General features: G+C 45.0%; 1 protein-coding gene across 1 annotated transcript; it reads right to left on the bottom strand.

Annotated features, from left to right (window-relative positions):
- Positions 1-380: 380 nt before the first annotated feature.
- Positions 381-26934, bottom strand: LOC113995974 (ATP-binding cassette sub-family A member 9-like). The gene is made up of 39 exons (XM_027736562.2): positions 26820-26934; positions 23804-23916; positions 22708-22918; positions 22350-22508; positions 21487-21587; positions 20711-20937; positions 19686-19824; positions 18983-19168; positions 18265-18397; positions 17478-17649; positions 16610-16668; positions 15506-15616; positions 14815-14990; positions 14394-14513; positions 13917-14055; positions 13295-13385; positions 12601-12740; positions 12036-12155; positions 11332-11491; positions 10881-11047; positions 10311-10438; positions 9965-10102; positions 9020-9133; positions 8293-8463; positions 8005-8118; positions 7724-7831; positions 7075-7143; positions 6421-6509; positions 5234-5351; positions 4764-4881; positions 4407-4498; positions 3260-3423; positions 2520-2595; positions 1919-2013; positions 1496-1612; positions 1108-1248; positions 871-950; positions 723-778; positions 381-598 (listed from the first exon to the last, which is right to left on the bottom strand). The coding sequence occupies exons 1-39, from the start codon at positions 26932-26934 to the stop codon at positions 509-511; spliced, it is 4917 nt and encodes a 1638-aa protein (XP_027592363.1). The 3' UTR covers positions 381-508.
- Positions 26935-27619: the final 685 nt, after the last annotated feature.

Here is a 27619-nt window from a genome sequence, read left to right as displayed (position 1 = left end):
CCAAGGTGACCTGAGCTGGAACACACAGCAACAGCAGATTTTTGGGTCAAAACACAAAAGACTCCACCAGCAATCACCACCTCTATGGCCACATTACACCACCCAGAGAGATGCTTTTCAGGACTGAGCAAGACAAAGCCCTGTTGCCCTCCTGCCATGGGTGAGTGAGGTGTCAGAGCCTCCTCTGAGTTTGAACAAGTCCCCCCCACCCCCCAGCCACAGTCTCCCTCTCTGCCTGGGGACCAGCAATTCATCCCAGCAGGGTTATTCCTCAGCACAACAAATAAGTCAGTCAGAGCAGGGGTACAGATGAACGTCAGGCATCAGTTTGTCAAAGGATAAAAGCTTTATTTATTAAAATAATAATTCTTTTTCTCTTTGTGAGGCAGAACACCTGCAGAGCTGGTTGTGTTGTGGCGTGAGTAACCAAGTTCTGGGGCTGCAGTTGATCACAGGGATCAGGAACACTGATGAAATACACTGAATATTTTCACTGTGGCTCCAAGAGTCAGGGCTGAAGGGGTCTCTGCTCCACAGCCCCGTTGGATGCTGCATCCAGGTCATGCTCCTCTGCATCCCTGGTGATGTCTACAAACACCTGCAACGTGGCACAGAGGAAACAACCCCATTATTGCCAAGGACTGACCATTTTTGTGCTGGTCATGGGCTATTTCTTCCTTTTATACAGGCAGTTTCTAACCTGGAACTCCCACATAACGTACCTGTTGCAAAGTGTTCAGTGACAAGCTGTACTCCTCAAGCCTGAAATTCTGTTTAGCTGCAGAGGGGTGGAGAAAATATCCTTAAAACCCAAATCCATATAAACAGCTTGAAAGCCATCTCCTTACTTAATTGATTGTTTCCTTTTACCTGCTTCTAACTTGGAGAAAGACCGGGACAGGGGTAGTGCATCTGCCATTGGTATCTTGTAGATGAGCAAGGAGGAAGTCCTGAAAAGGCAACAAAAAAAAAAAATTAATTCATCATTTTGTGACTCAGCATCAACGTTTGAGGGGCTTGTAGGGCGACTGTGCTCCCAGGTAAATTATTGAGCAAGGTCAGTGGGAGCAACAGAGAATCCCAGCACAAATCCCACAGGACATTCACCTTCCTTGCCGAGCTGCGCCGGGGAACAGGTTTAGAATATCAGCGTGGAGAGCATCGCTTTTCTCTGGGTCTGACATCTTGATTTCTAGGTGGTAACTCGTGCCAAACTTACTCTTGAGATCCTCAGGGGAACCAATGTACCTGCAGAGGAGGGAAAACATTGCTCAACCCACCATAATCAGCAGATAAAGCAGTCGCTGGGGTTGGGCAGCAGAAACGCACAAAAACCGCTGGTTACACACTCGCCACAATCCAAACCAGTATTTTCCCTTAGATTAGGAAGGGAAAAAAAAAGGCAAAATGAAAGTAAAACCAAACAAAGCCAAACAAGCCCCCCCAGACTGAAAACCAGGTGCCATCCTGGTGCTGGGTGTGACCCAGTGCCCACCGTAGGCGCCCCGACACCAGGATGGCCACGCGGTCACACATCGCCGCCGCCTCCGGGGACTGCGTGCTCAGGATGGCTGCTCGTTCCCTGCTTTTCATGGAGCTCTGGATCACCTTCCTGGGGACAGAGGGATCACAGTTACCTCCCAGGAACAGCCGAAGAAAATCTGGTTTATGTGTCTCCCTTCCTAAAAGCATGACTGTTTAAAAGACTTCAGTTATCTCGCTTGAAGATGTCGTGGGTGACAGTGCCATGCTGCAGTTTGTCATGGCAGCACCCCCTCCAAATTTTACACTTTTGGTGTAAACTGTTGGTGAAAAGCTAAAGCAAACATGAGGGCTGAATGACTAAAGGAAGAACTGCCCATGATTTTTAGTTTTTCTCTGAAGAAAACAGGAATTTTTGCTTTTTTGTCACGCTCACCACATGCGGCGCCGCCCCTTCGGGTCCATTCCCACGGATGGCTCATCCCAAAGCATCACCGTCGGATCCCCCAGGATGCTCAGAGCAAAGCACAGCTGAAATGGGAACAGCACGAGGTCAGGTCTGCTTTACTTCACCTGCAAAACTGGTGAGTTGTCCTGATATATCTTAATCCTTGTGCATCTTTTCAAGGCTGAAGCTCTTGATTCCAAAGCGCAGGAGGAACATGGATTAAAAAAAAAAACAACACATCAGGTGTTCTCAGTTAACATTTTAATCTCTCAAAATCAGATTTCCCCAAAACTCCTAAGCCTGCCAAAGATGAGAAAGTGCTTTTCCATCCCATTTGCTGGCAGATGCACATGGTGGGGCATGAAGAGGTGATTACCTTGTAAATCCAATTTGTGCTTAGCACTTATTAAACACACAGTGTGGGAGAGTAGGGGGAAGGGGAGGGAGGAACCTGCCAAGCTCAATTCCAAGGCTATTGGTGAAAATAAATGATGCCAGGAATCCACTCAGCTGAAGGTTTTCTGTGCACAATGTCCAAGGAAGAGCAAGCAGGGTTTGCTCAGGTAACACAGACAAAGGTAACACGTACCTTTCTGGCTTCTCCAGCAGATAACCTCCTGGCTGGGGTTTTGAAATGCTTCAGGAGGTCCAAGGCCTTGGCTATGCTGTGGGCAATGGAAAAGGAAAATGCCAAAATGACCATCTCGGTGTGCAAACACTGTGGTGAGGGGAGCTGAGGAACCAGACATACCTGTCTTGGCTGACTACATATATCACCTTGGGTTACTTGGTGATTTTACTCCTAACTTGGATGGTAAATTAAGGAATTTTTGCAGGAATTCAAGGCAATAAGTGCAGCTAATGAGAGAAATGAGTTGCTCATATAGCTGGCCATGAACTGGAGCAAGTTTTAATTTTTTCCTTAAGTTTTCTAGATAAACTTAGGCTAAAATCTTCATTGACAAGGGATTGAGAAGAGTATAAAGTAGCAGATCTTATCAGGACATCCCATTTCTCTGAGGTAAAGAGGTATTGAAGGCTCTGTCACTTAATCATAGAAGATGCTGAGTGTGAAGGGACCCACAAGGATCATTGAGTCCACCTCCTGGCCCTGCACAGGACCATCCCCAAGAGTCACCCCATCTGCCTGAGAGTATCATCCAAATGCTCCTTGAGCTCTGGCAGGCTTGGTGCTGTGACCACCAACCAGGTTTGTTATCAGGAAAAAACCTTTCCCTGCCCTATAGACTCGTGGTGTGGCTTGGGCTGGGAGGGACCCTGCATCTGGAGGGAGGGAGAACCAAGAGCTGAGATCACTTGGCTTCATACCAGCTGATGGCAAGAGCTGCATCTTCTTTCCTCATCCCTCTCACAGCAGCAAATGCCTCCAGGTGCTGGAGCACCGTCAGGTCTGGCCAGAGCGGGTCCCGCTGAGGGCAACAGCCCAGGCACCCCGGGGACAGGGTGGCTGCATCGTGGTCCCTGAGCAGCACCTGCACAAACACACACACACACAGACAGCTGGGGGCTGTGGGAGTCACAGAATCACAGAATGGTTTGGGTTGGAAGGGATCTTAAAGCTCCTCTCATCCCACCCCCTGCCATGGGCAGGGACACCTTCCACTAGCCCAGGTTGCTCCAACGTGGCCTTGGACACTTCCAGGGATGGGGCAGCCACAGCTTCTCTGGGCAACCTGTGCCAGGGCCTCCCCACTCCCACAGGGAAGGATTTCTTCCTAATCATAGAATCATGGGGTGGTTTGGGTTGGAAGGCACCTTAAGCCCATCTTGTTCCATCACCGTCCATGGGCAGGGACACCTTCCACTAGCCCAGGTTGCTCCAAGCCCTGGCCAAGTCAAACAGTAGCCAGCTGAGCAGTCAGCAGACACTGGTGAGTGGTCACCATGGATCCAGGGATCCTGCTCCATCTGCCTTTTCACTACCACGAAACTTTGCTAATAGCACCAAGATGAGACTCCCTTTTCCTGGTAGTACTTTTCTGTTTCCAAGATTCAGTCCCAAATCTGTAACAGCAATGGTATTTCCCCTCCCCCAGCACATGTCATTAATCATTCTGCACATAATTAATTGATGGATTGTTACTGGCCCAACACTGTCCACATTTGTTTCCAATTTCCTAGTTTTGCAAGGCTGTTTATGGAGAGGGTTATTTTTGGGTTTTATTTACGTGGCAACATTTCCTGCAGGGCTTGGGAAATTTCACAGTGGGTTTCCAATGCCCACCAAAGATTTTCTGTAGCTCAGATCCTTAAATCTATAACATTGACTTCGATGAAAACTAGAACATGCTTGAAGTAAATCAGCACTTTCTTCTCACTTCTGTAAATATCCAGAGTATATAAATTGCACATAAATGTCCATAAATTCCTTGACTGAAGGGCTGTGTTGCTGACTTGCCTTATCATATCCTTAATTTATAAAGGCATCAAGGGCATCTCCAAAGGAACCACATACCTCCCCAGCAGTCACTGTTACTTCTCCAGAAATCATGTTGATAGTTGTGCTTTTTCCAGCTCCATTGGGTCCTAACAGACCTAATACTTCTCCTAGAACAAATATGCAACGACTGTTAATAATAATTACTATTAATAAGACCTTGTTCCATCTGTGCTGGGCAATATCTAAATGTACAGTAGGGGAAGGGGTTGTTCATTAACTTATCCCCATAAATTAAAACTTTGAGTGCAGGAGCCCGGGATGTTGGGTCTGGTTGCCCACGAGAAAATTCTGATGAAAATATTTCTCCAAACGCGACCTTCACTTTAGATTTTAGTCATTTGTATTATAGGGAGTGCAGCCAAATACTTGAACCTTTCTTAACACTAAAAGAGACGTTTTTGACAGCAAGTTTCTTCTGTTTCTTGAAGATGGAATTGGCTTTCTTGACTTCATATTCCTTGCGCAGACTGTTGACAACGACAACGGACTCCTGTGAAGAGACAGAGAGGGAAATGAAAACTCTCCTCCTGTCCCATGGGATAGCTGGTCTGTTCTTACCATTAAGTATGACTCTCTAAAAAGAGAAGAAGATTTCTCAATTAAAAATCCAGGAAAGAGAGCAACAGGGAGAATTTAAAAAAAAAAAAAAGGGGGGGGGGGGAAATAAGCAGAATGGGAACAAAAATAATAATGTCAGCTAAATTCCTTCTGGTGCCAGGGTGAGATCAGGTCAGGACATCTGAGTGCACGAGCTCAGGAAGCAGAGATGAAGGTAAAGTAGCTAAGAAAGCAACCTGGAGATGGAGAATGAAAAGGGGAAGAAGGAAGAGGATTGGACTCACCTCGTCCTGCTGCAGGGAGACCATTGAGCTCCGCACCCTCTCCCTCTCCGCCTGGACTTCTGGGGGCTCCTCCCCAGGGTGGTCCCTGTTCTGCTGGGCCACTCTCTTCTGCTGGATCCTACAAGTGGAGGAGGAGAGGTGGCATCACTGGGAGTCACTTCCAAAAAGGCTGGTGTTTCCAGGTTTGTTCCCAGGGCAGCGCCAACGCAGCCACTGCACAATTTATTTGAGCTCAGGGAGCTCATAGAATGTCCTGAGCTGGAATGGAATCCACGAGGATCGTTGGGCTGTTCCACAGACAGTGTTTGCTCAAACATTTATCCATGGGGGAGAAACTAAACCCCATTGGCACCCTTGAGAAAATAAAGGCCAGGTTCAGCTTTTCCTTCATCAGTAACTATTGACTGGTTCCTGCTTCGCACACGCCAGGGATCTGTTCAAGGAGGATTAAAATACACACAGTAGGTTTTCAAAGCAATTTGGGCATCTAACCCAGAGTCACAAAATCACAGAATATTCTGAGTTGAAAGGGACCCACAAGGACCATCAGGTCCAATTCAACCCAGCTGAGTCACATTTGCTAATGCTTGAAAATCTGGTCTTTTCTACAGATCTTCTCCCACATGACTTAGGTGGTCAGTCTCTTGCTGTTGGTGACAGAGAAGCAGAGAGCAGGTTGCAGATGACCAGCCTGATGAAGCTTTAGGGGGAGTCTCCATCCTACCAGGAGTAATACTGACATGTTTGAAAAGGAATTAAAATGCTGTGTTTCGATTTGTAACTATAATTTTTCCAGCTGCAGTGAAATGTTCTGAAACCTCAGCTATGAACCTTAATAAAAAAAAAAAAAAAGCTCAAATCACAATTTTTATCCTCTCAAGGACGCTGTAGTTCAACTGATCTTCTATTGCAACACACTGGGTGGGAATTTGAGCAGACACATTCAGGGAAACTCCAGTAAGTTAAGCTGTAAACTGCAATGACCCAAAGGAATTAAAAACCCCTCCCCTTGTCCTTAGTTTCCTGCCCTTCTGATAAACTGGTTAAAACAAGCTTTATGCACATTTTGCAAAGTTTTTTAAGTTCCCCCTCCTCTCCTCCTGCTGTCAGGGGTGAGCCAGGAGCAGCACCAAGCCCACCCTGCAGATTGGGATAGTTTTGGCTCACAAGGAACCCCTGGGACGCACCTGAAGACGGGATCAAATCTTGTAACTCCTCCATATCTCATCTCCAAACGGCGCAGGAGGAAAACAAAAATCACACAGTGGAGGTATGGCTAAAACACCAGAAATTAATTAGGTTGGTATGGAGACAAGGTAACAACACACTTGATTAATATTAATGATAAGGGGAAGCAGGAACCTCTGTCATTTATTTCAACTAAAAGGCTTAAAAGGGGAAGAAGTTAGATTGATGCTTCCCATACATTTCCATCTGACATGCAGATCTCTTGCAAAAGCCTTGAATTCCTTCTGCAGCTTTAGCCCAGATAATCTGCACCCCAACAGATCCCACAGGATCGGGGATCACATCATTCTTTTGTAGAAGCAGCATTAAACTGATTAGTTGATTAATACTGTCTCTCCCTTAGACATGAGCTCCACTTCACACCCCCCTTCCCTCCCCAGTTTTTGCACATCCAGATGGTGCAGCACCCAGGGGCCACATGAGGCACAAGCCCATGATTCCTTGGATGTGCCTCCCCTGCCAACCCTTAATGTGAAATTTTGACCACATAACCCGTGGTTTACTTATGGGGAGAGTTATACAAGCCCAGTGCAAGTCCACTGCATCACAACAGCCACCCTTTCCAAAGCAACCATCTTCCAGCTGTTCCTTACTGCAAAGACAGCCATGTAGATGTGATTCCAGGTCTGAAGGAGTTCATCATTGTCTAAAACTGGGTAGTGCTACAAGAAAAGGTTAGTCAATTAGGAAAAGTCCTTAGCACGGTGTGTCTGAGTGCAGGGTCAGAGCAAGTGGGGGAGGTAGGAGTGTTTAGCTTTTCTTCAGGATGGAATAAAGCAGCTTTGAGCTGCACTTTGGTTTTGCTTCGTGCTGCTCAAAGGGTTGTGGCTTCCTTGGCCACAGTGATTCAGAGGGGCCTCAAATCAGATCAGGTTAGACTGACCTTCCCCATCCTTGCTTCTCTCTTCCCAGTTCTTTTACCTCCTGCCAGCTTCACTTCCTCCCTCTGGGTCTTCCCACTCCACCTCCTTCCCCTCCCATGCTACCAAAATACAGCCATTGAAACAGCTCTTGGTAACTAAACAAACCAAAAATATCCCCACCAAATGAAGGATTAACAACTCGAATCTTGGCTCCTTCTCTCACTCCTTTGCCTGGACCTTTTCTTCCCCTGTTGTCTTTCCTCACCCTCTCTTTTGGGCAGTTGGCACTTCGAGACAGGGAACTTGGAAAGTGCCTCTTGCTTTGCCAGTTTGCACCATTAGGACCATTATGGAATTTAGTAGGATGTATTTTACTTACTGGTCCAGAGAACATCATCCAGCCCAGAGGTGGAAACACAGGAATCAAACAACAGGTGTAGTAAACTGGTTCATCCTGGTTACTGATTATATAGAGAACATAATTCACCTGGAATAACGCAGGAAAAAGAATTTCCAACATCAATGTATTGTTGCTAAAAAAACAGGCTCTTTGTCACTGATTTGGGTTTATTCTGCTGCCTGCTGATATATTTGAAACGAAGCCTCAAGTGGCAAGACATGTAAACCAAATACTTCAGAGGGAAGATGCTCTTCACTTACCAGAATGAAGACTAAAGACCGAACGTGACGGTTGCTTCGCCCACTGCCAATTTTGAAGGCAATTAAATAGATGAGGAGGACAAGAGATACCCCATAACCAATAATGCAAATGATCTAGAGAGAGAGAGAGGGAGAGAGAGAGAGCACCATCAGTGACAAGGAGGGGCATGTGGACATGTGGGAACCTGCCTGGAGCAGCCCACTTTGAATCCAATAATCAAAGCACAAGCTGGCTGTGGAGGGAGGGAGGGAGGGAGGGGGATTTGTGTCTGCCTGTTTTCAGCTCACCAGGAGCAGGGTGGCGCTGGCCTGCAAGGGGCAGGCACGGCTGAAGGCCACCAAAAGCCCAAACATGAGGCACATCAGGGTCCAGAAGAGCGGGACGTCCACCAGGGCCTGCCCACACCAGTATGCAGAGGGGAAGAGCCCCGAGAGCCGCAGCTGGGAGCGAGCCTGGAGCTGCCAGTGGGAACAGGGAGCTGAGTTAGAAGAGTCTAAAACACCTTTCCCGCTCCTCCCTTCCCTGGCTGAGCCTTCCTCCCCTTCCCAAGCACTTGCATTTCTAATTCTACTGTTGTTTAAAACCACATCGTTCCTAAAAAGGAAAAAAATGAAATTAAATCATTCCGAACTCAAAATCTTTATTGACATCCAAACTATTCCGAGCCCCACCTGATTCCCTAGGATGCAGAGAAATGCACTTTGGTACAACACTCTGCTTGTGTGGTTGTATTTCTTCTAACATCCTACCTAGAAATCATAGAATGATTTGGGTTGGAAGAGACCTTAAAGTCCATTTCTTTCCACCCCCTGCCATGGGCAGGGACACCTTCCACTAGCCCAGGTTGCTCCAAGCCCTGTCCAACCTGGCCTTGGACATTTCCAGGGATCCAGGGGCAGCCACAGCTTCTCTAGGCAACCTGTGCTAGGGCATCACCATCTTTAACTGGTCTCCAGAGATACTGAATTTACATTCACTTCTTGTGTAAGATTGTCTACAGCTCGTGCTCTTTACCTTGTAATCCTCCATGCTGCTCACTGCAAGGAGAGGAGGCAAACCAGCAGCCAAAATCAGCAGGTAGCTGAGACAGTTGAAAAAAATATAGTTCTTTAAATCTGAGCTTTCTACCTGTGGAGAGAAATTCAGAGTCACCTGTAATCAACAGCTATCCAGGGAAAATCTGGCTCGTAGGATGGCTGAACATGCAAGTGAGCAAGAACACTAATGGTAAACCATTTGTGGATAAGAACAGAAAACAAGGCAAATTAAAAAAAAAAAAAAAGGTGTCTGGCATCTTAGAATTTTCAAAAAGTATTTTAATAACTGTAGATTTTTGAGAAAAGAGACTAACTTTTTGATGCTGATTCCTGCAAAATGGATGCTGGAGAAAGGTGGGATTTGCAAGTATCACTGTTGTATTCAGACCATATTCATCATCACAGAATGGTTTGGGTTGGAGGGGACCTTGGAGTTCATCACCCCCTGCCATGGGCAAGGACGCTTTGCACTAGCCCAGGTTGCTCCAAGCCCTGTCCAACCTGGCCTTGGTCACTTCCAGGGATGGGGCAGCCACAGCTTCTCTGGACAACCTGTCCAGAGCCAGGGCCTCCCCACCCTCACAGGGAAGGATTTCATCCTAATATCTATTCTAAACCTAATCTCTGCCAGTTTGAAGCCATTCCCCCTTTTCTGTCTCTCCAGGCTCTTGTAAATAGCCTCTCTCCATCTTTCTTGCTGGTTCCCTTCGGGTGCTGGAAGGCCATGGCAGCGAGACCCTACAGAGCTCCCAAACACGGCAGAAGAAACTGTCCCTAAAATCCCCCGGGAACTGGCAGCAGTCAGACCACTGGCCCCAACCCTTGGAACTTGCTCACCCAACCAGGTTTCCAACCTGCACAGTCCTTATCTCTTCAGCATTCCAGTTAGTTCTCAGCCGGGAAGGCGGGACAGGACACTCACCCTGGACAGGAGCTCGCTCCAGAGGCGGATGCGCGCGGTGGAGTTGAAGAGCCTCAGGAAGGTGTTGCTGATGATGTTCACGAGCAGAGGGTAGCAGTTGACGGGTTCTGCGCCGCACATGACCGTGAACTGGTAGCTCTGAAGGTGAGAGAGCAAAAGATGTCACCTTCACGCCCTTGAGAAGCGTGAGCAGCACTCGGATAACATTAAATATTATTTAATAGGTAAAAAAAAAAAAAACAAAATCCTCCCTTCCTGGTGTGTTTATTTCTCTGCACCTCGTTTAAGTACTTTTCAGAGGATCCTGTTGGTGTATGGGATGAAAGAAATAAAAAAAATCCCTCACCTTGCCTTCCAGGGATACTTTTATAGCTCCACTATGATGTGGAAGGCTTGTGATGTTCTTCTCAAGAGTTATTTCTGGGGTTATGCTTTGAGTCTTCAAAGCAGCAATGAAATCCTCCATTTCTGATCCTGAGATCAAGTCAAGAACAGAAATTAGAGTAATTAGAGAGGGTTTTTTTCTTTAAAGGTAAACAGTTTCATACAAACAAGTTCCCACTTGCAAAGCAGAGGATGTTAAAAAAAAAAAACAAACACTGAGATTCTAAGCAAACATGTATTTGCTATATTTTTTTCCTATTTTAATTAAACTGGTTAAATACAATGTGTGTTTCCATTCTTAGCTTATTTATTGCCTTTTTTTTTTATTTGCCCGGTTCATTACTCTTTCACATATCATCTACTCAGTTATTGTCACTAGGAATGGATTTGTTTTTGCCCAAAAGAAAACACCTCCCAAAGGCATAAATGTAGAAAGGAATGTACAGACAGAGTAAGGCAAGGTTGGTCTGTTAACTGTAATAAGATTCAGATTGGTGCAGAAAGTGAGTCAGCATCACATGTTCTTCTTTACCTGTGTCATTGAGGATGAGAAGGTTTGAGGACTTATTTTGAATTTTCTCCCTAGTGGGAAGAAAATATGGACTAGCTGTGATTTCCCAGCTGCTGGAGCTGTGCCACAGTTGAATGAGGGTTACAATCATCATCAGTGGAAGCATGGATGTTCCAAACAGCAGCAATCTAGGTGGAGAAACAAACCATGAGTGAGTCCAGGGGAACTCCAACTTAACTAATATTATGATGTGTGGGGAAACTTAAAACTTTAGCAATTCAGAGCTCTACCAGTAAATTCAGACTGCCCTTATTACCCCGGCTTTTAAATGTTTTCCACCCAATCCTCTGCTTCCAAACATCTCCACCAGTACTGAAGCCTTCCACGAGTCAGTGCAGGGAATGATCAAATCCCTTGGAAAGCACTGAGCCAGAACAGGGGCTGCAGGGCAGGGGAGAGCTCCTGTACTTACACGGCCCTGAGGAGCTTCCCGTCGTGCCGGAGTTTGAGGAGGCGAACTCTCATCACAGCACACACTTGCTGCCTCCAGAGCCCCATCCCACTCCCTGCCAGGATCCCCTGTCTGGGAAACCCCGGGAGGTTTTGGTCCCTCTCCTCCAGGTCTCTGTCTCCTGTGTTTTAAAAATGCCATTATCCACAAAGAGCCTTTAAAGGACACGTTTTAATCACAATAAACAGGGATCTTCTGCTCTGAACTGAGGAATACTTTGGCTTTCTTTAAGTCAGAAAAGAAACAAGGGCGGCAAAAAGGGGCCGTAATTTATCCAGAATGTAAATTGCATTGCTGAATTCAGATTGGCTGAAGCTGTATGGCAACACATCCAGTATCTTCACTGGCCTTGTGAAGTGCCTTCTGCCCAGTTTAGCTCTTCCCACCTCCTTGTCTGGGCAGTAAAACCCTTCAAAGGTAAATACCCTTCCAACATCAGCCATCAGCCTTCAATCCTTGTGCTTAAAAGCCTATGGGAAGTCAAGACTGAATCATCCAGACTTCTCCAAGAAGATATTCTTCACTAAAGGAAAGCGGGATTCAACTGCTACTCTAGACCTACCAAAGTTCACAGTTAACAGAAACTCATTAGGTGTTCAATTAAAACATCTGTGTATATGGGACCTTAATAATGTCACACATGCAAATTGGAGTCAGTGTTTTACCTTCTCCATCGACGGCTTCCTCACCCTCCAGCTTCAGGAAAACATCTTCCAGGGTTGTCCTGGTAACCTCATAATTAACAACCCCCTGCAAAAGGCTGCTCTCGAGGTGGCTGAACAGATCTGCACAACAGGGACAACCAGACTCAGCCCAGTGGCCAAGGCTGGTGCTGAGCACAAACTCAGACTGGCAGGGTTAAAGTTGGGTGTTCCAGCATTCACATCGTTAACCTCCATAACTTAAAAACCATCACAACGTTATCGTGCTCTTTAGAGGTAAGCAGTGGAAAATTCAGAGTTTTTGATTAACGTGGGCCATCCTGAAAACAGAGGAGACTCTGTGGATTTTAGTTTGGAGATTAGTTGGTGGATTTTCTTTTGTTCATCTGCATTATTAATATTAACATGTGCATTGGAGTCGTTCTGCAAGACTGATGTTTATGCAGCTTCCTAATCCCACACAGTATGGACTAGGGAATAGTTACTCCCTTCACAGCAACTTTGCTCTCTGCTTTTCCCACCACTTGGTTTCCCTTTAAAACCCTGGCACAGTGACAGGTTTTCTTACCTGGGAAGCTGTCAGTGTTTTCCAGAGGCAGCATATAACACAGTTCATCCCTCTTCTTCCCTTTGAGCACAGCATCAGGGATGTACTGTCTGACCAGGGAGGAGATAAGCTCTGGGTCACACAGGTCATTTGTGTGCATCCTGTTTGTGTTAAAAAACCATTGTTAGAATGTTAGGTGAGGGGGAAAAAAAAAATGTTTGCATCATCTGCTTCAAATCCAAAGCCAGGGAAACCTTCAAAACTGGGCAGCATTTCAGTGGGAATTTTTATAGGTGCCTGCAGTGCCCCTGGTTTTGCCACACATGGAAAAAAAGAGTTGAGGTTGGGAATAATGATTCTACCCAGTACTGCTAAAGCAAGAACACAGAAATTAAAATTCAGAGGAAAACAGCTTCCCATTAAAGCTGCTGCACATCACTCTGGTCCCCTTTCAGCTGCAAAGGAGGCTGCAAAGTTATTTTAGCTACCTGCTCAGAGCTTTCAGGATTGAGTTCCAAAGAAAAGTAGTTTGTTGTCCCAAAGCAGGGTATTTTTGGCACCCTCAAAAGTCTTTTAAAGTGAATAGTTGAGATTCCTAGTGCTCTGCATAGAAACTGTACAGAAACACAGACTCTACAAGAAAACATTCATGAGAACTGGAAGTTGGTTTTTTTTTTATTCCAAAAAGAGTGATGACCAAAAGAAAAGGATTTACCTTAAGTGGTAGCCAATTCCCCATTTTCTCTTCAAGTACAGGGATGAGCCAACACTCTGTAATCTCCCATTAGAGAGGAAAGCTTTCCGATCTGAGGAGGTACAAAAACAAAGGATTTAGGGGGATTTACAAGAGTGCAGTAGACTGACCTCACCCTGCTCCTTCTGAACTCAACAGACACATTAATAATATATTGAGAGGAGTAAAACCAGGCCAAGTGCTGAAGGTCTTTTTTCTTTTTAAACCACTGCCTTTCTCCTAAACATCAAGGTTACCCTTTTAATTATGAATTCTTCTGGGCTCGTGGAGAATTTCCCACACGGCATGGGAATAATAAGGAAATAGGAAAGATATTAATTCAAACAGCAGCACTAATGTCTGTGGGTGCTGTTAGAGACATATCCAGACAACATGGAAGTGCTTTATCCTGAGGAAGAGCACGAGCAAAGTCTTGGAGGGACACATCAGTCCAGGTTTAGCCTTTGCTCAGCCCGGGTTGGGTGGTTGCTCTCAGACAGAAGGTGCCCCGTGGGCACAGACTGCACCATGGTGGCACCCACATGTGGGTTCTGCAATGGAAAACCCTCTTCTGCAAACCCACAAAGTGCAAATCTGGGCTCACCAGCGTGAACATCAGCCTCCTCCATGGACTGGGTGGTGAAGAGGGTCACGTGTCCAGCCCGGCGTTCCTTCAGGAGGCTCCACACGTGGTGCCGGGAGCAGGGATCCAGCCCAGCTGTTGGCTCGTCCAAAAGCAACACCTGCAAAGGCCAACAAGGTCAGAACCATGTTCCCATGGCTCAGTTCCATGTTCACATCACCCCATTTCATTCTTTTGATGATCTCACTCGAAGAATGAAATGCATCCTCAAGTGTCAGCCATTGTTATTGCTCTTTCTCCTGCTACGGTATTACCACTCTTTTAATTAAAAACGTGGTTCTCATTGAACTAGATCCCTCCATCCTTCCAGTAAGTGAATGAGGAGGTCAGTAACCTTGGAATGCCAGGAGAAGATTACACCTGTCCCTGTGCCAGGTCAAAATGCAAAGCTATGTGCTCAAACAGTACACACTGTGTGTGTATAAATCAAATTCCTACCTGGGGATTCCCTAAAATCGCAATTCCAAGAGACAACTTTCTTTTTTGGGCCCTGCTCAGAGCATCAGCACAAACGTTCTGAAGGTCAGTGAGGTCCAACATCACGAGGACTTCCTGCACCTTGGTGAGACACGAAGACAAGAGTCAGATTCCCAAAGCACTGCTCACATTTTAATTCACAAACGGCTACACACAGCACAGGAGAGCACAGCTTCAAGATTTCAAACTTATCTACTTTAAGTGGCTTTTCTTAGAGTGAAATGCTGCAAATCCAAGTTCCAGCTCACAACATGAGGATAAGAAAGAACTGAAAAAGCACTTCACCCCTAAATTAGGGTTGTTCTCATTTCCACAGAACCAGATGCTGGTGATGATCATTTGCTGTCAAAGAGAAGTCAGTAGCTGACAAGCACATACCAACCTCTTGCTCTACTTCCTTCCGCTCAATCCCCTTGATGTGGGCAAAAGTCCTGAGGTTTTCCTTCACTGTTAAGGCTTCAAAATGCAAATTAAGTTGGGGGCAAACCCCAACCATTGCCTGAATTCCTTCCCTATCCAGTATTTCAGAAACGTTGTAGTTGTATATCATTGCAGAACCTGCACAGGGGGGTGAAGGAAACAAATTTCATCTTGTTTCCCAGTTATAAGGAGAAAACAGAGTGGTTTGTGTTCATACCTTTGACATTAATCCCAGCACTGTGGGTGTTTCTCAAGTGATAAAATAGAAACTAAAAATATTTTTAGAAAAGCAAAATAACTGTGCAGTCCAAAGCTTTAACACCCCTCAAAAATATTTCAGAGCACCAGGTCTCTCCCTTGAGAATAAAAACATATTTCCTATAGGTGTTTTCCTTGGAAAGCATCAGGTCATCCAGATGGAGAAACAACCATCTGTGCATGCTTACACACGTGAGCATATCCATAAAGGGCACATTATCCCTGGAGCTCACGTGGAAGGAGAAATTTGCACTGAAACAAACCAGCACGAGGGAAAATTTTTTGTTTGGTTGGTTGGTTTGTTTGGTTGTTTGGGGTTTTTGCATATTTCCCCTTTACACTTGAAAAAAACCCAAACAGTTTCTTGTCTTGAGCATTCAGGTCCACGATCTTACCTGCTGAAGGCTTGGAAAATCCACTGAGCACGTTTAAAAGGGCAGTTTTCCCACACCCACTGTGGCCAAGCAATGCAGTGATCTGGCCTTCATATATATTTAAGGACAAACCTGGAGCAGAAATAGAACATTAGGATGGAAGTTTGTGAGAAGTGGACTTGTTCCTGTAGTTTGTTGCCACGAGTGACACAGTGACATTTGTTTTGAAGCCGAGAGGCAAAACCACAGATCCAAAAGCACAGGCTGGGTCTTCAAAAGTTGGGACTTGGCTTGGTAAGGAACCTCCTGCCAAGTCTTTATTGAATTGAGGGAACTAGTGTATTAACCTCAATATTTAAAGAATTTTGACTTCAGTTTTCTACAAGGTTCACAACCTTTTATTTTAGTGTGGCTCAAGAGAGTGTCCATAGGAAGAGAAGAGCCCACAGCTTTCCCAAAATGGGAGATTTCAAGAGTGATTTCAAAGCAGCCAGACTTTGCTACCTCATTTTCTTTTTTTTTTTTTTTAAATACTTAATTCATCTTTCTGTGGGTTGTTTGGGTTGGGTTTGTTGGGGTTTTTTACTCAATTTAGACATTTGGGACCATATTGATATTTTTAATATTTTTCATATTTTTCATTTTTTATATTTTCACTTGGAGTTCCTGTTGAACAAAGGCATTTAACAAATACCCCACAACTATGCTGTGACTATGTCAACTATTTGCATTGGCAAGTGCTTGGAGAGCTCAACTCAGGCAGAGACAGCAGATTTGGCCACAGCCAGGGACCAAAAAACCCCAAGTTTTCTTTTCCCAAAATAACTTATATTTTGAGAGGGAAGTTTGAGAGGGGATTTTTAGAGTGGTGGAAAAAACAAACCGCTTTTAAGGAGAGTTTTGCTGTTGCAAAAAGTAATAAACAGTGATTTTCCTGGAGGGAAAAGGGTGATAACAAACAAGCTGGTAAAAATTTGCCAGTAATTTACCCCAGCAGAAATAACCATTGCACAATGTAATTTAACAGTACCAGAGGCAAAATTCAGTACATCCAGTACTTTTCAAAACATTTTGAGTTCTTATCTAGTGAAAAAGGAATAAAGGAATTACAGAATCTCTTCTTACCCTTTAAAGCTTCGGTGCTCTTGCCCTTCTTCTTATATGTCTTTTTAATGTTGTTTAACCTAAAGGAAAGGTAAGCAAGCCATTACTATGGAATCTCACAATTTGGACATGTTTCCTCAAAATAACCTTTGAAAACCTAATAGAAGAATATTTCCCAACCTCCTCCCCGAACTGGTCCTGCTCACTCTGAAGGAATCACTTTATGGAATTCATTTCTTGTACCTCTAAAGCAGAATTAGCAACTGTACTTTTCTAAAAGCTGTTTAAAAGGTTTCCAAGCCAAACTCGAGAAACACTTAGTGAAGGAAGCAGGAGGTCCTAGGGAACGAGATAACTCCTGGTTATCTAATTAAAAGTGATGACTTCGCTATTAATTTAGCAGATCTATGTTTGTTTTCTGGTAACAAGCAACAGGCAGCATCAGCAAAAAGCCCAACTAGCCCTGGAAGGTTGTGCACAGAAGTATTTTATTCACCACGCTCCATCAGCTTTGTGCTTAAAGATCACAGAGTCACAGAATGTGCTGAGTTGGAAGGGACCCACAAGGATCATTGAGTCCAACTGAGCTCTGCACAGGATGATGGTGAAGGGGAACAGAGTCACTGCTGATGCTCTGCAGAGAGGAAAGTGTATGGCAGTGAATTTGGCCCTGGTTTGGAGGATGCACCACGTCCAGTAAGTGTTCAAATCCAGCTCTGGAGCAGAACGAAACCCTGAGCAAACCCTCCCTTTCACACGTTTGCTATTAAACTTTATCTCTATACATAACATGACTCAGTCTAACATTCACCAGTGCAACATGACTGTGCTCTCTAGAGTCAAATATTGCATGTAGAGGTGTATTTTTCATGCCTACAGGAGCCCTCACCTGATTGCTTCCTTCCCATCGAAGCCCGGGGGCATCGGCTCGGCGTCACCGCTGAGAACGGGGTCGTGGGTGCTCTCACTGCCAACTCTCACCCCCACGGACCCACTGCTGGGCTTGAACCAGTATGAGGGCCTCAGGAAGAAGGCAGGAGGATGTGGCACCCCATACTTGCCTAATTCAGGGACAGAGAAGGCAAAATATCAGCCCCAAACTGCCCAGCCATCTCTTCCTCGACAGCTGCAGGATGTAGACTCTCAGCAGAGTAAAAGAACTGATAAATTCTGCTATTTAAGTTGTCCACTCATTCATTCATATCTCTAAATGCAGGTGGAGGATAATCACAGCAAAGACCCCATTTGCAACCTCTTGGGTCCAAAAATACCAGGTCAAGTCCTGCAACATCCTTCCAAACCCAGTGCTCAGGGCTGTGGGAGAGGGATCTCAGTGCCTCCCTGCAGGGTTTAAGCCTGTTTTTGAGGCAGGGTCAAACAAGGCAGTTACACACACCCAGATTCTGGGCAAACAGGATTCTTCCCAACCCTTTATTTCCTGAGAAATGCAGTAAATCCCATTTTCATGCCCTGATGTAACCTCTCAAGGCTGTTAAGATGCCCTTCCACAACCTGACCAGCACAGCTACCAGGACACCTTTTTTGTTGCTCCACGTGGGTTACAGTCTTCTCGCACCCCACCACCCCTTTGGTAGCTTTCCCCCTACAAGGGGAGAGAATTATAGAATAAAATGCAAGGAAATTTACTTTTTTTCCCCCCTCACATTTCCACTTACCAGGCAAAACCTTATCAAAGTAGATGGCCAGTAGGAAATACAAGACACTGTCGAGGCTCAGTGCGAGGTAGAAGTTATACAAAGGGTACAATTTGGGGTTAGATGCTGGTCCATGTTTTTCTAATTTTACCATCTAAGGGAAAAAAAAAACAAAAACAACAAGTTGGAAGGGTCAGATATGACACTTCCTTCAGGCAGAAACACTATGTGCAACCTACTGCTGTGTCATCACAACCACTTTCACTGAACACCCAAGTCCACTCACGATCACGATGCTGTTTCCAAGGAGGCAGGGGCTTTATTGTGACCACAAGCATCAGAAATGCTTCAGTAAGCTGAATTCTAAGCTGTGGAGAAGTTTCTACAGCAGCAGAGTGCTGCACGTGGGGTTAGCTAAGGCAGCACTCCCAGACCTCAGGGTTCTTGCAGATCTCAGTGCCCACCACACACGTCCCACTGCTGCAGTGATTACAGAGATTTCAATACACTGCATATACAGAGGCTGTAAAATGCATAATGCAGTGGACTGCCCAATAATTTTTGTTACAAATTAGGATGGACTTTTTGGAGTCAAACTTTCCAAGCATTTAGAGCAGATGGATGGGTGTGACTGGGTTGTTCTGAAAACACAAACTGTGGATGGTGCTGTGCAATTCTGCAGCAGGAGGATTGCTGTGGGCTGAACTTGCGTGGTGCACTGCCTTTCTTTTGGACCTACCGTTGCAAGGCCAGATGAGAAGGCACAAGGACTGAAGAGATTCAAAATCCATTCTGCAGACGGCGGCAAAAGGTCAAACAGTGTCAAAAAGCCCACTGACCCAAAGAGGATGTGAAGGAGAAATCCCACAAAACTGACAATATTTGGCTGCTTTAACAACGAGCTGATCATGAAAGTGAAGTGAATCTGCAGCAGAGAAAACCAGGAGTTAGCAGGATGCATTTCTGCTGGCAATTAAAACAAAAAAAAAAACAAAAAAACAAAAAACCCAAATATGAAAATAGGAGCAGAATTAGAGACCCAGCTGAGCTTCAGTTGTCCCCTAGAGATGCACATGGCACATCACAAAGTTTGTGATTTAGCAGACAGTTCTGAGAGTTAGGGCAGGCTTATAGGGGCAGACAAATCACTCCCAGCCTGGTTTCAAGTCAGAATCTCTCAAAATGTAATGGGAATGATATATTTAGAAATTATATTAAAATATAGGTGAATTTTCATAAAGTATATAATATGTTTATATATATAAAGATATAAATTATAACAATTATAACAATAAATTCCAGTAGTGAGAAGTTTTTTTTTTTACTTTCTCATATAATGCCCAGCCCTGGAGAACTCTGCAGTCTTTGACTTTCAGATATTTTAATTAGGAAACTGAAAAAAAAAGAAGTTGCATCATTTAAGAAGACAAAAGCAGACTTACAGAGGCCATGCCATAAAAGAAATAAAACAAATATAGCTCTAAAAAGCTCTGATGATTCAAAGCATCTTTCAGTGTGATCAGTGCCAGCAGACTGGCTGATATTGAGATGTACACAGTGTACAGCAAACTCCAGGATAACCTACAAAGGAAAGCACAATTATTTTTGGCCCTGAAATGACATACTCTGTAATTCAAATGTTTCACAATTCTAAGTGTATTTACAGCTTCCAGACTGGAAAGGTGCAAATATCACAGACTCAAAAGATCAGGTTGGAAGGGACCACAGAGCATCATCTGGTCCAATTTCCCTGCTCAGGCAGGGTCATCCCAGAGCACATGGCACAGGATTGTGTCCAGATGGCTCTGGAATATCTCCAGTGAGGGAGACTCCACTCCCTCTCTGGGCAACCTGTTCTGGTGAGGGGTCACTGCACAGGAGAGAAGTTCTTCCTCACGTTCAGGTCTTGCACCTCCCCAGGTCTCTGCAGATGCAGCAATGCCAGCAAAGAGAGACAGAGGATCTGCAGCCAGGAGCCCTTATCTGTGAGCTTTTCCTAATGATGTGAAATATTTGGATTTGGAAGCCTGTTTGGACAGCCCCTGTGTCCCTCCTGTGCTTCATCGCTGGCAGCTTTCTCCAAAACCTGTTGTTTCTGCACTTTTTGTGTCGTCTGTGTGAATCCACCCATTTTCTGGAGGCAAACAACACCTCAAGCCCAAGAGCCTTGCTACACACACGAGGAGTGCTCTTCCCCTTTTCTGGGGGGAGAAGAGCAGACCTGAGCATAACAAGCAGCAAGAAAAAAAACCACCTGTCTTAGATCAACTTGCTTGGAAACAGAGGTTCTCCAGCAAACAGAATCACAGAATGCTCTGGGTTGGAAGGGGCCTCAAAGATCACTTAATTCCAACCTCCTTCCATATGCAGGGACACCTCCCACCAGAGCAGGTTGCTCCAAGCACATCCTGCATACATCAGATAATGTAACCCCTGCAATCACACAGTGAATTTCTGCCAGACTCACCAGAAGGCAACATCTTGCAAACCCATTGCTCCCATTAACACCTTGAGCTTCTTCTTCTCCCTTAGAACTTTCACTGATAAAAAGTGCACGAATGGGGAGTAGCACAATATAGCACAAAAAATGAACAGAACATAATCCAGTCTAAACACAGGTTTAATCAGGGGTGATTTCAGACGAACCCCAGCGATTGACTTCATTTCTTTCCAGACAGAATGGTTGGTTTTCATCTAGAGAAAAGAAACCAGGTGTAAATTTCGTTTTTGTAATGAAAGAGCCAGCATCAGAACAAAGAGGTTTTTGTAAGCATTAAAACGATTAGTTTGTCAATAAAGTTATGTTTATAAGTGGTAAATAACAAATATTTAGTATCTTTTTGTGCTGCCTTGCAATAAACACTAAGCCTGCCTCGAGCCTTGGGAGTGATCTGACATTCTTTGAACTTTTGAGTCACACCCTGTATTTAAGGAGTTAATGAATCACAGAAAATCACGGGATCATGGAATCCCAGGATGGTTTGGGTTGGAAGGGGCCTTAAAGCTCATCTCATTCCAATCCCCTGCCACGGGTAGGGACAACCTTCCACTAGACCAGTTTGCTCCAAGCCCCATCCAACCTGGCCTTGGACACTTCCAGGGATGGGAAAATGAACTGGTTTGGTGGGGAGGATTTTATCTGGTTTTTTTGCTGTTTGTTTTTTTTTTTTTTTTGTTTTTTTTTTTAATGTACAGATAACTCTGCAAAGAACAGAAAACATGTTTTCCACCGTGGTCACTTACTTCTATGACTGCTGCATCAATGCTGGACTGCACTGAGAGGAAACCCCCGTACCAGTACAAAGGAACTTTGCAGTAACTTTCCGAATAATCCCCGCAGGATTCTGTTGGGGAAATAAATAAAAAAAAAATTAATTAATACATTTCCATATGTATGTGTGTATAAACACTTTTGTATAATGCGTGGGGTTGAAAATGTCTTTTACCCAAGAGTCAGGAAATCAAGATTTAGTTTTACTCAGCCTTTTATGTTTTAATGTGGAGACAGGCTGGGAGAGCTGGGGCTGAAGAAGAAAAGGTTGTTTGGAGACCCCTCAGCACCTTCCAGTGCCTGAAGGGGCTACAGGGAATCCAGAGAGGAACTGTTCATCAGGAACTGGAGCGACAGGACAAGGGGGATTATTGAGTTCAAACTGGAAGAAGGGAAATTTAGGTTAGATATTGGGAAGGAATTCCTCCCTGTGAGGGTGGGGAGGCCCTGGCACAGGTTGCCCAGAGAAGCTGTGGCTGTTCCATCCCTGGGAGTGTCCAAGGTCAGGTTGGACGGGGCTTGGAGCAACCTGGGCTAGTGGGAGGTATCCCTGCCCATGGCAGGGCATGGAATTGGACAACTTTTGAGCTCCCTTCCAACCCAAACTATTCCACGATTCTATATCTGTGGATAAGGTTTAGTTGTTCCTGAAGCTTTTTTCTCTGACCCTTGTTTCCTTTCACAAGAAACAGACTCTCAGATTTTAATCAACATCTTTCTGGAGTCATTTAGCACATGGAAGCTCCATCCCTTTGGAGTGGCACAGCAGCACAAAGATCCAACTAAGCAGCTTTTAATATAAAATCAGATTCTACGGTTACATTTGGTTTGTTACCGATGTGGTCAAAGACATCATTTGGAAACACAGTTTTGGTGATTTGAAGTCTGAGGCTGTAGGAGAAGTCATCCTTGAAAACAACACCAATAACTTCATCTTCAAAAGTTCCTTTCGTTTCCATTTTTTCCTCATTTTCCATCTCTTCTATTACTATACCTGTCGTTAAAATAAATAAACAATATTTTAAAAAAATATAAAAATAAAACCATCACAGCTAAAACTCTGATTAGCCGGGCAACAACATGAAAATGGGCATCACTACAATTTGTACCCTCAAAAGTCACGCTGGCCAAAGGTTTTTCCCCACCCCCAGGGCCAGTTCAGACGTGGAACAGGGATTTAAGAGCAGCGTTACCCCTCAGCACTGAATCCGAAGCCACTCTGCCCATTATTCTCCTGGTGGTGTTGGTTACTGGTGTGTACATGAGTGTCACTCCCGTGGCATTAAAGGGTGGATCATCCAGTTGCCCCAGGAATTTGTAAGGGAATTCTGCCCTCGGGTATTCCCATATCATATCCGCCGTCTCGTGGAGCATGAAGAGGAAAACTGCCAACGTCACCCATTCCTGGAGGGGAGGAAGGAAACGCAGAGCTGAGTTGGAGCCCAGGGGTTGGTGGTGTGGGAAGGCTCCTCCAGGCCCCTCCTCACCCAGCTCTGCACCGTCCAGCTCCTCTGACTGTGGGTGTGTTGTGGTTTGAGACCCCCAAAAAAATCCAATTTCTGAGTCCAAGCCCCCCTCCCACAACTCACCCTGGTGTGAGAGGGGTTTTCCAGACACAACACAGGACTCAGTATGGGGAGAAGGGAATTATATCACAACTATTACACAAATAAATATTATCATACATTATATACATAGTCCTAACTCTCTCTCCTATGATAAAGCAATATTTACATTGGATCAAATCTCCTCTCCCTCCAATAAAAGTCCAGAAGGGAAGAAGGAAAGATCCTTTCCACTTTCAGGGCAGCAGTGTCTCTCCTCTTCAATGCAGTAGTCGTAGCTGGAGTTGTTGTAGTTGAATTTCTCTCTCCATTACAGGGTGACTTTGCTCCTCACACGAGGGAGAGGCCATTCCACAGGTGTGGGGGATTTGAAAACACGAGGAACGTTTCAAGTGGAAAACATGTTTTCTTAGTGCTGGAGCCAAGGAGGTCTGCTGGTAATTGTACACCGTAGCCATGAATCAGACATTGTGTTCCTTTGTCCAGTGCAGGGTGGGAACAACAACCAAAAGCAACAAATCCAGCTTTGTCACAAGGCCTTATTGTGCCGGGATGTTCCAGTGTCACAGGAAGAAGGGCAACTGCTGACATTTCCCAGGGAACCTCATTACCAGCTGAGGTTTCTCATATCCCCTTGCATAAAAACCATGCAATGTAAAAAAAAAAAAAACAAACCACTTTGTAGTGGAAATCCTAATTTCCCTTTGGAAGAACCGACACTTGCCTGAAAACTTTGAATCTTCATCCTCCACACCAGAAGGATGTTTTTCCACAGGAGAGCGCGGGTTTGCCGAAATATTTTTGAGGCTTTCTTGAGTATCCCCTGCATTTTTCCAGCTGAGAAAGAAAATGATAAAATTTAGAATGAAACAGATCACTGGAAGTTAAGGTATTTACTTGTGTAAACAGCATTTTGGGGGAAGCCAATAACATGCCAAAGGTTGAGAACTTGTCTCCATTTTACAGTTTGGACAACCAAGGTGAAGTTCAAAGGAAATAGCCCAAGATCATGGAAGGGAACAGAGAGCTGGGCTGGGCTCAGCTGCCTCTTCCACGTGCAGAGATTCATCCTTCTTCCTCTTTGTAGAATGAGACAACTGTTCACTTTCTACATTTCACTGTAGAAAGAGCATTTATGCCTTGCCTTAGATGTGGTTTTTTGGCAAACCACCACTCACCTGCTCCAGGTATTGTAATAAGTCCTAAAATCATCCCTGTTACACACATGCCCTCTTTCCACATCATCCATGGGGAGGAGGCCACCAAAAACACTGGTGAGATGCTGAAGGTGCTGCAGTGGGTTGACCCTGGCTGGACACCAGGTACCCACTAAAGCCACTCTCTCCCTCCCCTCTGCAACTGGACAGAGGAGAGGAGAAAAACAACAAAGGATTCCAGAGTTGAGATGACAGCTGGGAGAGGTCACTGACTGATCACCATCATGGGCAAAACAGACTCTGAGTGGGGATATTAATAAAATTTATGACCAGCAGGATCAGAGGAAAAGAGCGAGAAGTAAAATAATCTTAAAAACTTCCTCCCACCCCTCCTTCCTTCCATGTGTTCCTTTATATGCTCCTAAATACTGAGCAGGGAATATTTATTGGGGGATACTTTTATCAGGAATGTTTATTTCAGCTCCAAGTTTAATTCCCTGCACAAGAACAGCAGCGAGTCCAGAGCGAAAGGTCTCACCCCCTTCCCAGGAGGAGAGCAGGGCAGGGAACCTCCCAGCATGTTTTTGTGTTTTAATCCTTTCAAATGGCCTGAAACCCCAAATCAAAGCAGCCTCAAATGCACAGTGCTCTATTCCCCTTGGACATCACTTCCTGATTTCACAGGTTGGGCAGCTGGAGTTAATAAATGGTTCTACTGCTTTGTTCCCTTCCCTGCTTGTTTTTGGAATAATTACATATTTGCCTACTCCGAGGGTGATGGATCCAGAATCCCTGTTTACCCTCTGACTGTTATCACAGGGTTTATCTCCTGGTGCTCTCCCTTCTCCTGTGCTTCCCCATCCCAGCCAGTAGTGGAGGTTAAAGACAAATAGGAAGGGATTTCTAGGAAACGTTACTTTTTTTCGCCCGGATCTGGATTTCAGGCTCTGTGAACTGAAACCAGGATGTCTGGGGCAGTAAACAAAGGTTCATGGAAAACATGATGGTCTCGTACAAACTGCACTGAATCTCTACAAGCACGACAAACACTTCATTTAAAAACTGATGGAGCAAATCTAAAACTTTTTAGAAAATTCCAACTAAGTTTCCACCAGTTTTAATTTTTTTTTTCCTGTGGAGCAAGAAGCAAATACCACTGGAAGCCAAACATGAAACCAGGAATTCAAACAAGTGATGCTGCCCAGAAAAGCTGTATGAACATAATCAGGAGAAATTTAACTTTCAGTTAGATACTTAATAAATACTAGATATTATTAACTTTTAATTAGACACCTAATTAAGCCATTAGATAATGATCAAAAAGATAAAGCAAGAGAGAACCCTCTGCAAGACCTGAGGTACAAAACTTCACGCTCAGAAGACAAAATAAAACCCCTCAGAATTTTCTCTGGGGGCAGCAGTGTTTAAGGCAGTTCAGAGCATCCCCTGGAAAACTGGATGAGTCTGGAAGTGTTTGCCTCCTGAGGGCTCATTAAATACACCCAAACTTCTTGCTCTCCAGGAACACACTGCTCAGGTGTTGCAGTAACTTCCACAGGATCCTGTGTGTGCAGCTCTGCTCTCCCACAGGTTGTCCCAGAAAGGCACATCCCGTATAACCCCTTCCTTTCTTTACTGTCTCGAGGAATTCCTATTTGGCACCTCCTCAGACTTCTTTCCCTCTAATAAAAAATCAACTTGTTGTGATCCAGCTGAAGGTGTCCCTGCTCATTGCAGGGGGGTTGGACTAGATGTCCTTTCGAGGTCCCTTCCAACCCAAAATATTCTGTGAGTTGATGATTTTAACTCCTAAAAATCTTCAGGAGCACTGTCAGGAGCCTCTCCATGCTGCCTGTGGAGGAAGCAATGAACGCTGCATCTCCCACTTCCCAGAGGAGCCACAGGTTTTCCAGGAGCCAAGGATTAATCCCTGCACAAGGGGAGTGCAGAGGTGAATGTGCTCTTTCTGTACCCTTCTGTTTACCAGTTATTGCAGTTTTTTTTGTTTGCATCTGGCCCCCTGATAAATGCAGGACAGATTTACACCGACTCCACTCTTCAACACACAGACTTTGAAACGGGTTATTTTCCTACTCTCAACTTGAAAATAACAACTCCAAGCCTGCCCTTTGTCAAAGTTCAACACTTTAACTCTTACAGAGAAGTGAAACTTGGGTTTTTTTAATTTTTCAGATGGCTTTAGTGGCATCAGCAAAGCAGGAGGAGGAGAGTGGAGGGAGTGATTATCATCTGGGAAGACCCAGTGATCAATCTGCAGCTCTTCACCAGCAGCCACAGTACATCCGTGATGAGAATCAAAATCCACGCACACCCAGAAAAGTTGAATAGTTTTGCTCCTTTGCCTCTTAAACATTTTGTCACGAAGCTTAAAATTTGTCAGAGAACATGAGCTGGAAGGGGCAGCTCCCCTGCATTCAGTGTAACACTGTATTAAATAATCAGGAAAAAAAAAAATTGATCACCAAACAAAAGCTCTGCATGAAAACGCCCTGAGGAGAATTTTTCTATTTCTAAATCAATTTCTCCATAAAAAAGAAAAAAGAGAAATATGAGGCTCCTTACCTGATGTTGTGTTTTCCATCAGGACTAGGTGCCCCCCAGCTCTGAAGTGTCCAAGCTCCTGGTCCCTTTGCAGCCCCGGCGAGGGCTCAGCGCCGCAGCCCAGTCCGGTGGCCATGCCCCTCTCCAGACGTCACAGCCCTGTCCCAGGGGTGTGAACGCTTCCAAAACTTCTGGAGTGATGACCCAGCCATGGAGCAATCCCTACAACCTGCTGGCCCAGAGCCTGGAGATGTTTACACACCAGAGTTTGCAGGATTTAACACGACTCGTGCGCCGCGCGTGCGATACAACAGCGACGTTTCCACCAGGCAGGAGAGCTGGGGTTCACCCTGAGGTGGGGTGAACAGGAGCTCCTGAGTGCTGGCAGAACCACCTCCTCACCGCCCCAGCTTCTCCAGAGGGAAAATTCTGCTGCCTTCTCCCCATCTTGCTCAAAGCCTGACTCAGCAAATGCTCCTTCCTCTGCCGAGGTGAATCCTGCCTTCCAGGACCAAGGGGATTTCAGTTCTCGTTCCTCCTTTCCTCGTTGTTTTTTGTAATTTTTGAAATTTTTTTTCCTGTTTCCATTTCTTTTAATTGCTTTTCCAGCAGCTGCTACACAGCTGGAATCAGGATGGAATGTGTTGGGCTTTTACAAAACATCTTTCCAGTGGATCTGCATTCAAAACAGGGAGGTGAGGAAATCAGATAAGCCAGGAAATCCAAATGAGCTGGAAGGGAGTATGGCCACACGATAACTCAACCAGTTAAATTAATTTGACTGTCCTGGAATTTCAACAGCTTGAGAACTGTGCATCTAA

This window comes from Pipra filicauda, unplaced genomic scaffold (genome assembly GCF_003945595.2).
Source record: "Pipra filicauda isolate LSUMZ 115617 unplaced genomic scaffold, ASM394559v2 scaffold80_size11013439_pilon, whole genome shotgun sequence".
NCBI classification, from domain to species: Eukaryota; Metazoa; Chordata; class Aves; order Passeriformes; family Pipridae; genus Pipra; species Pipra filicauda.
This window is presented reverse-complemented; position numbering and strand designations above follow the sequence as displayed.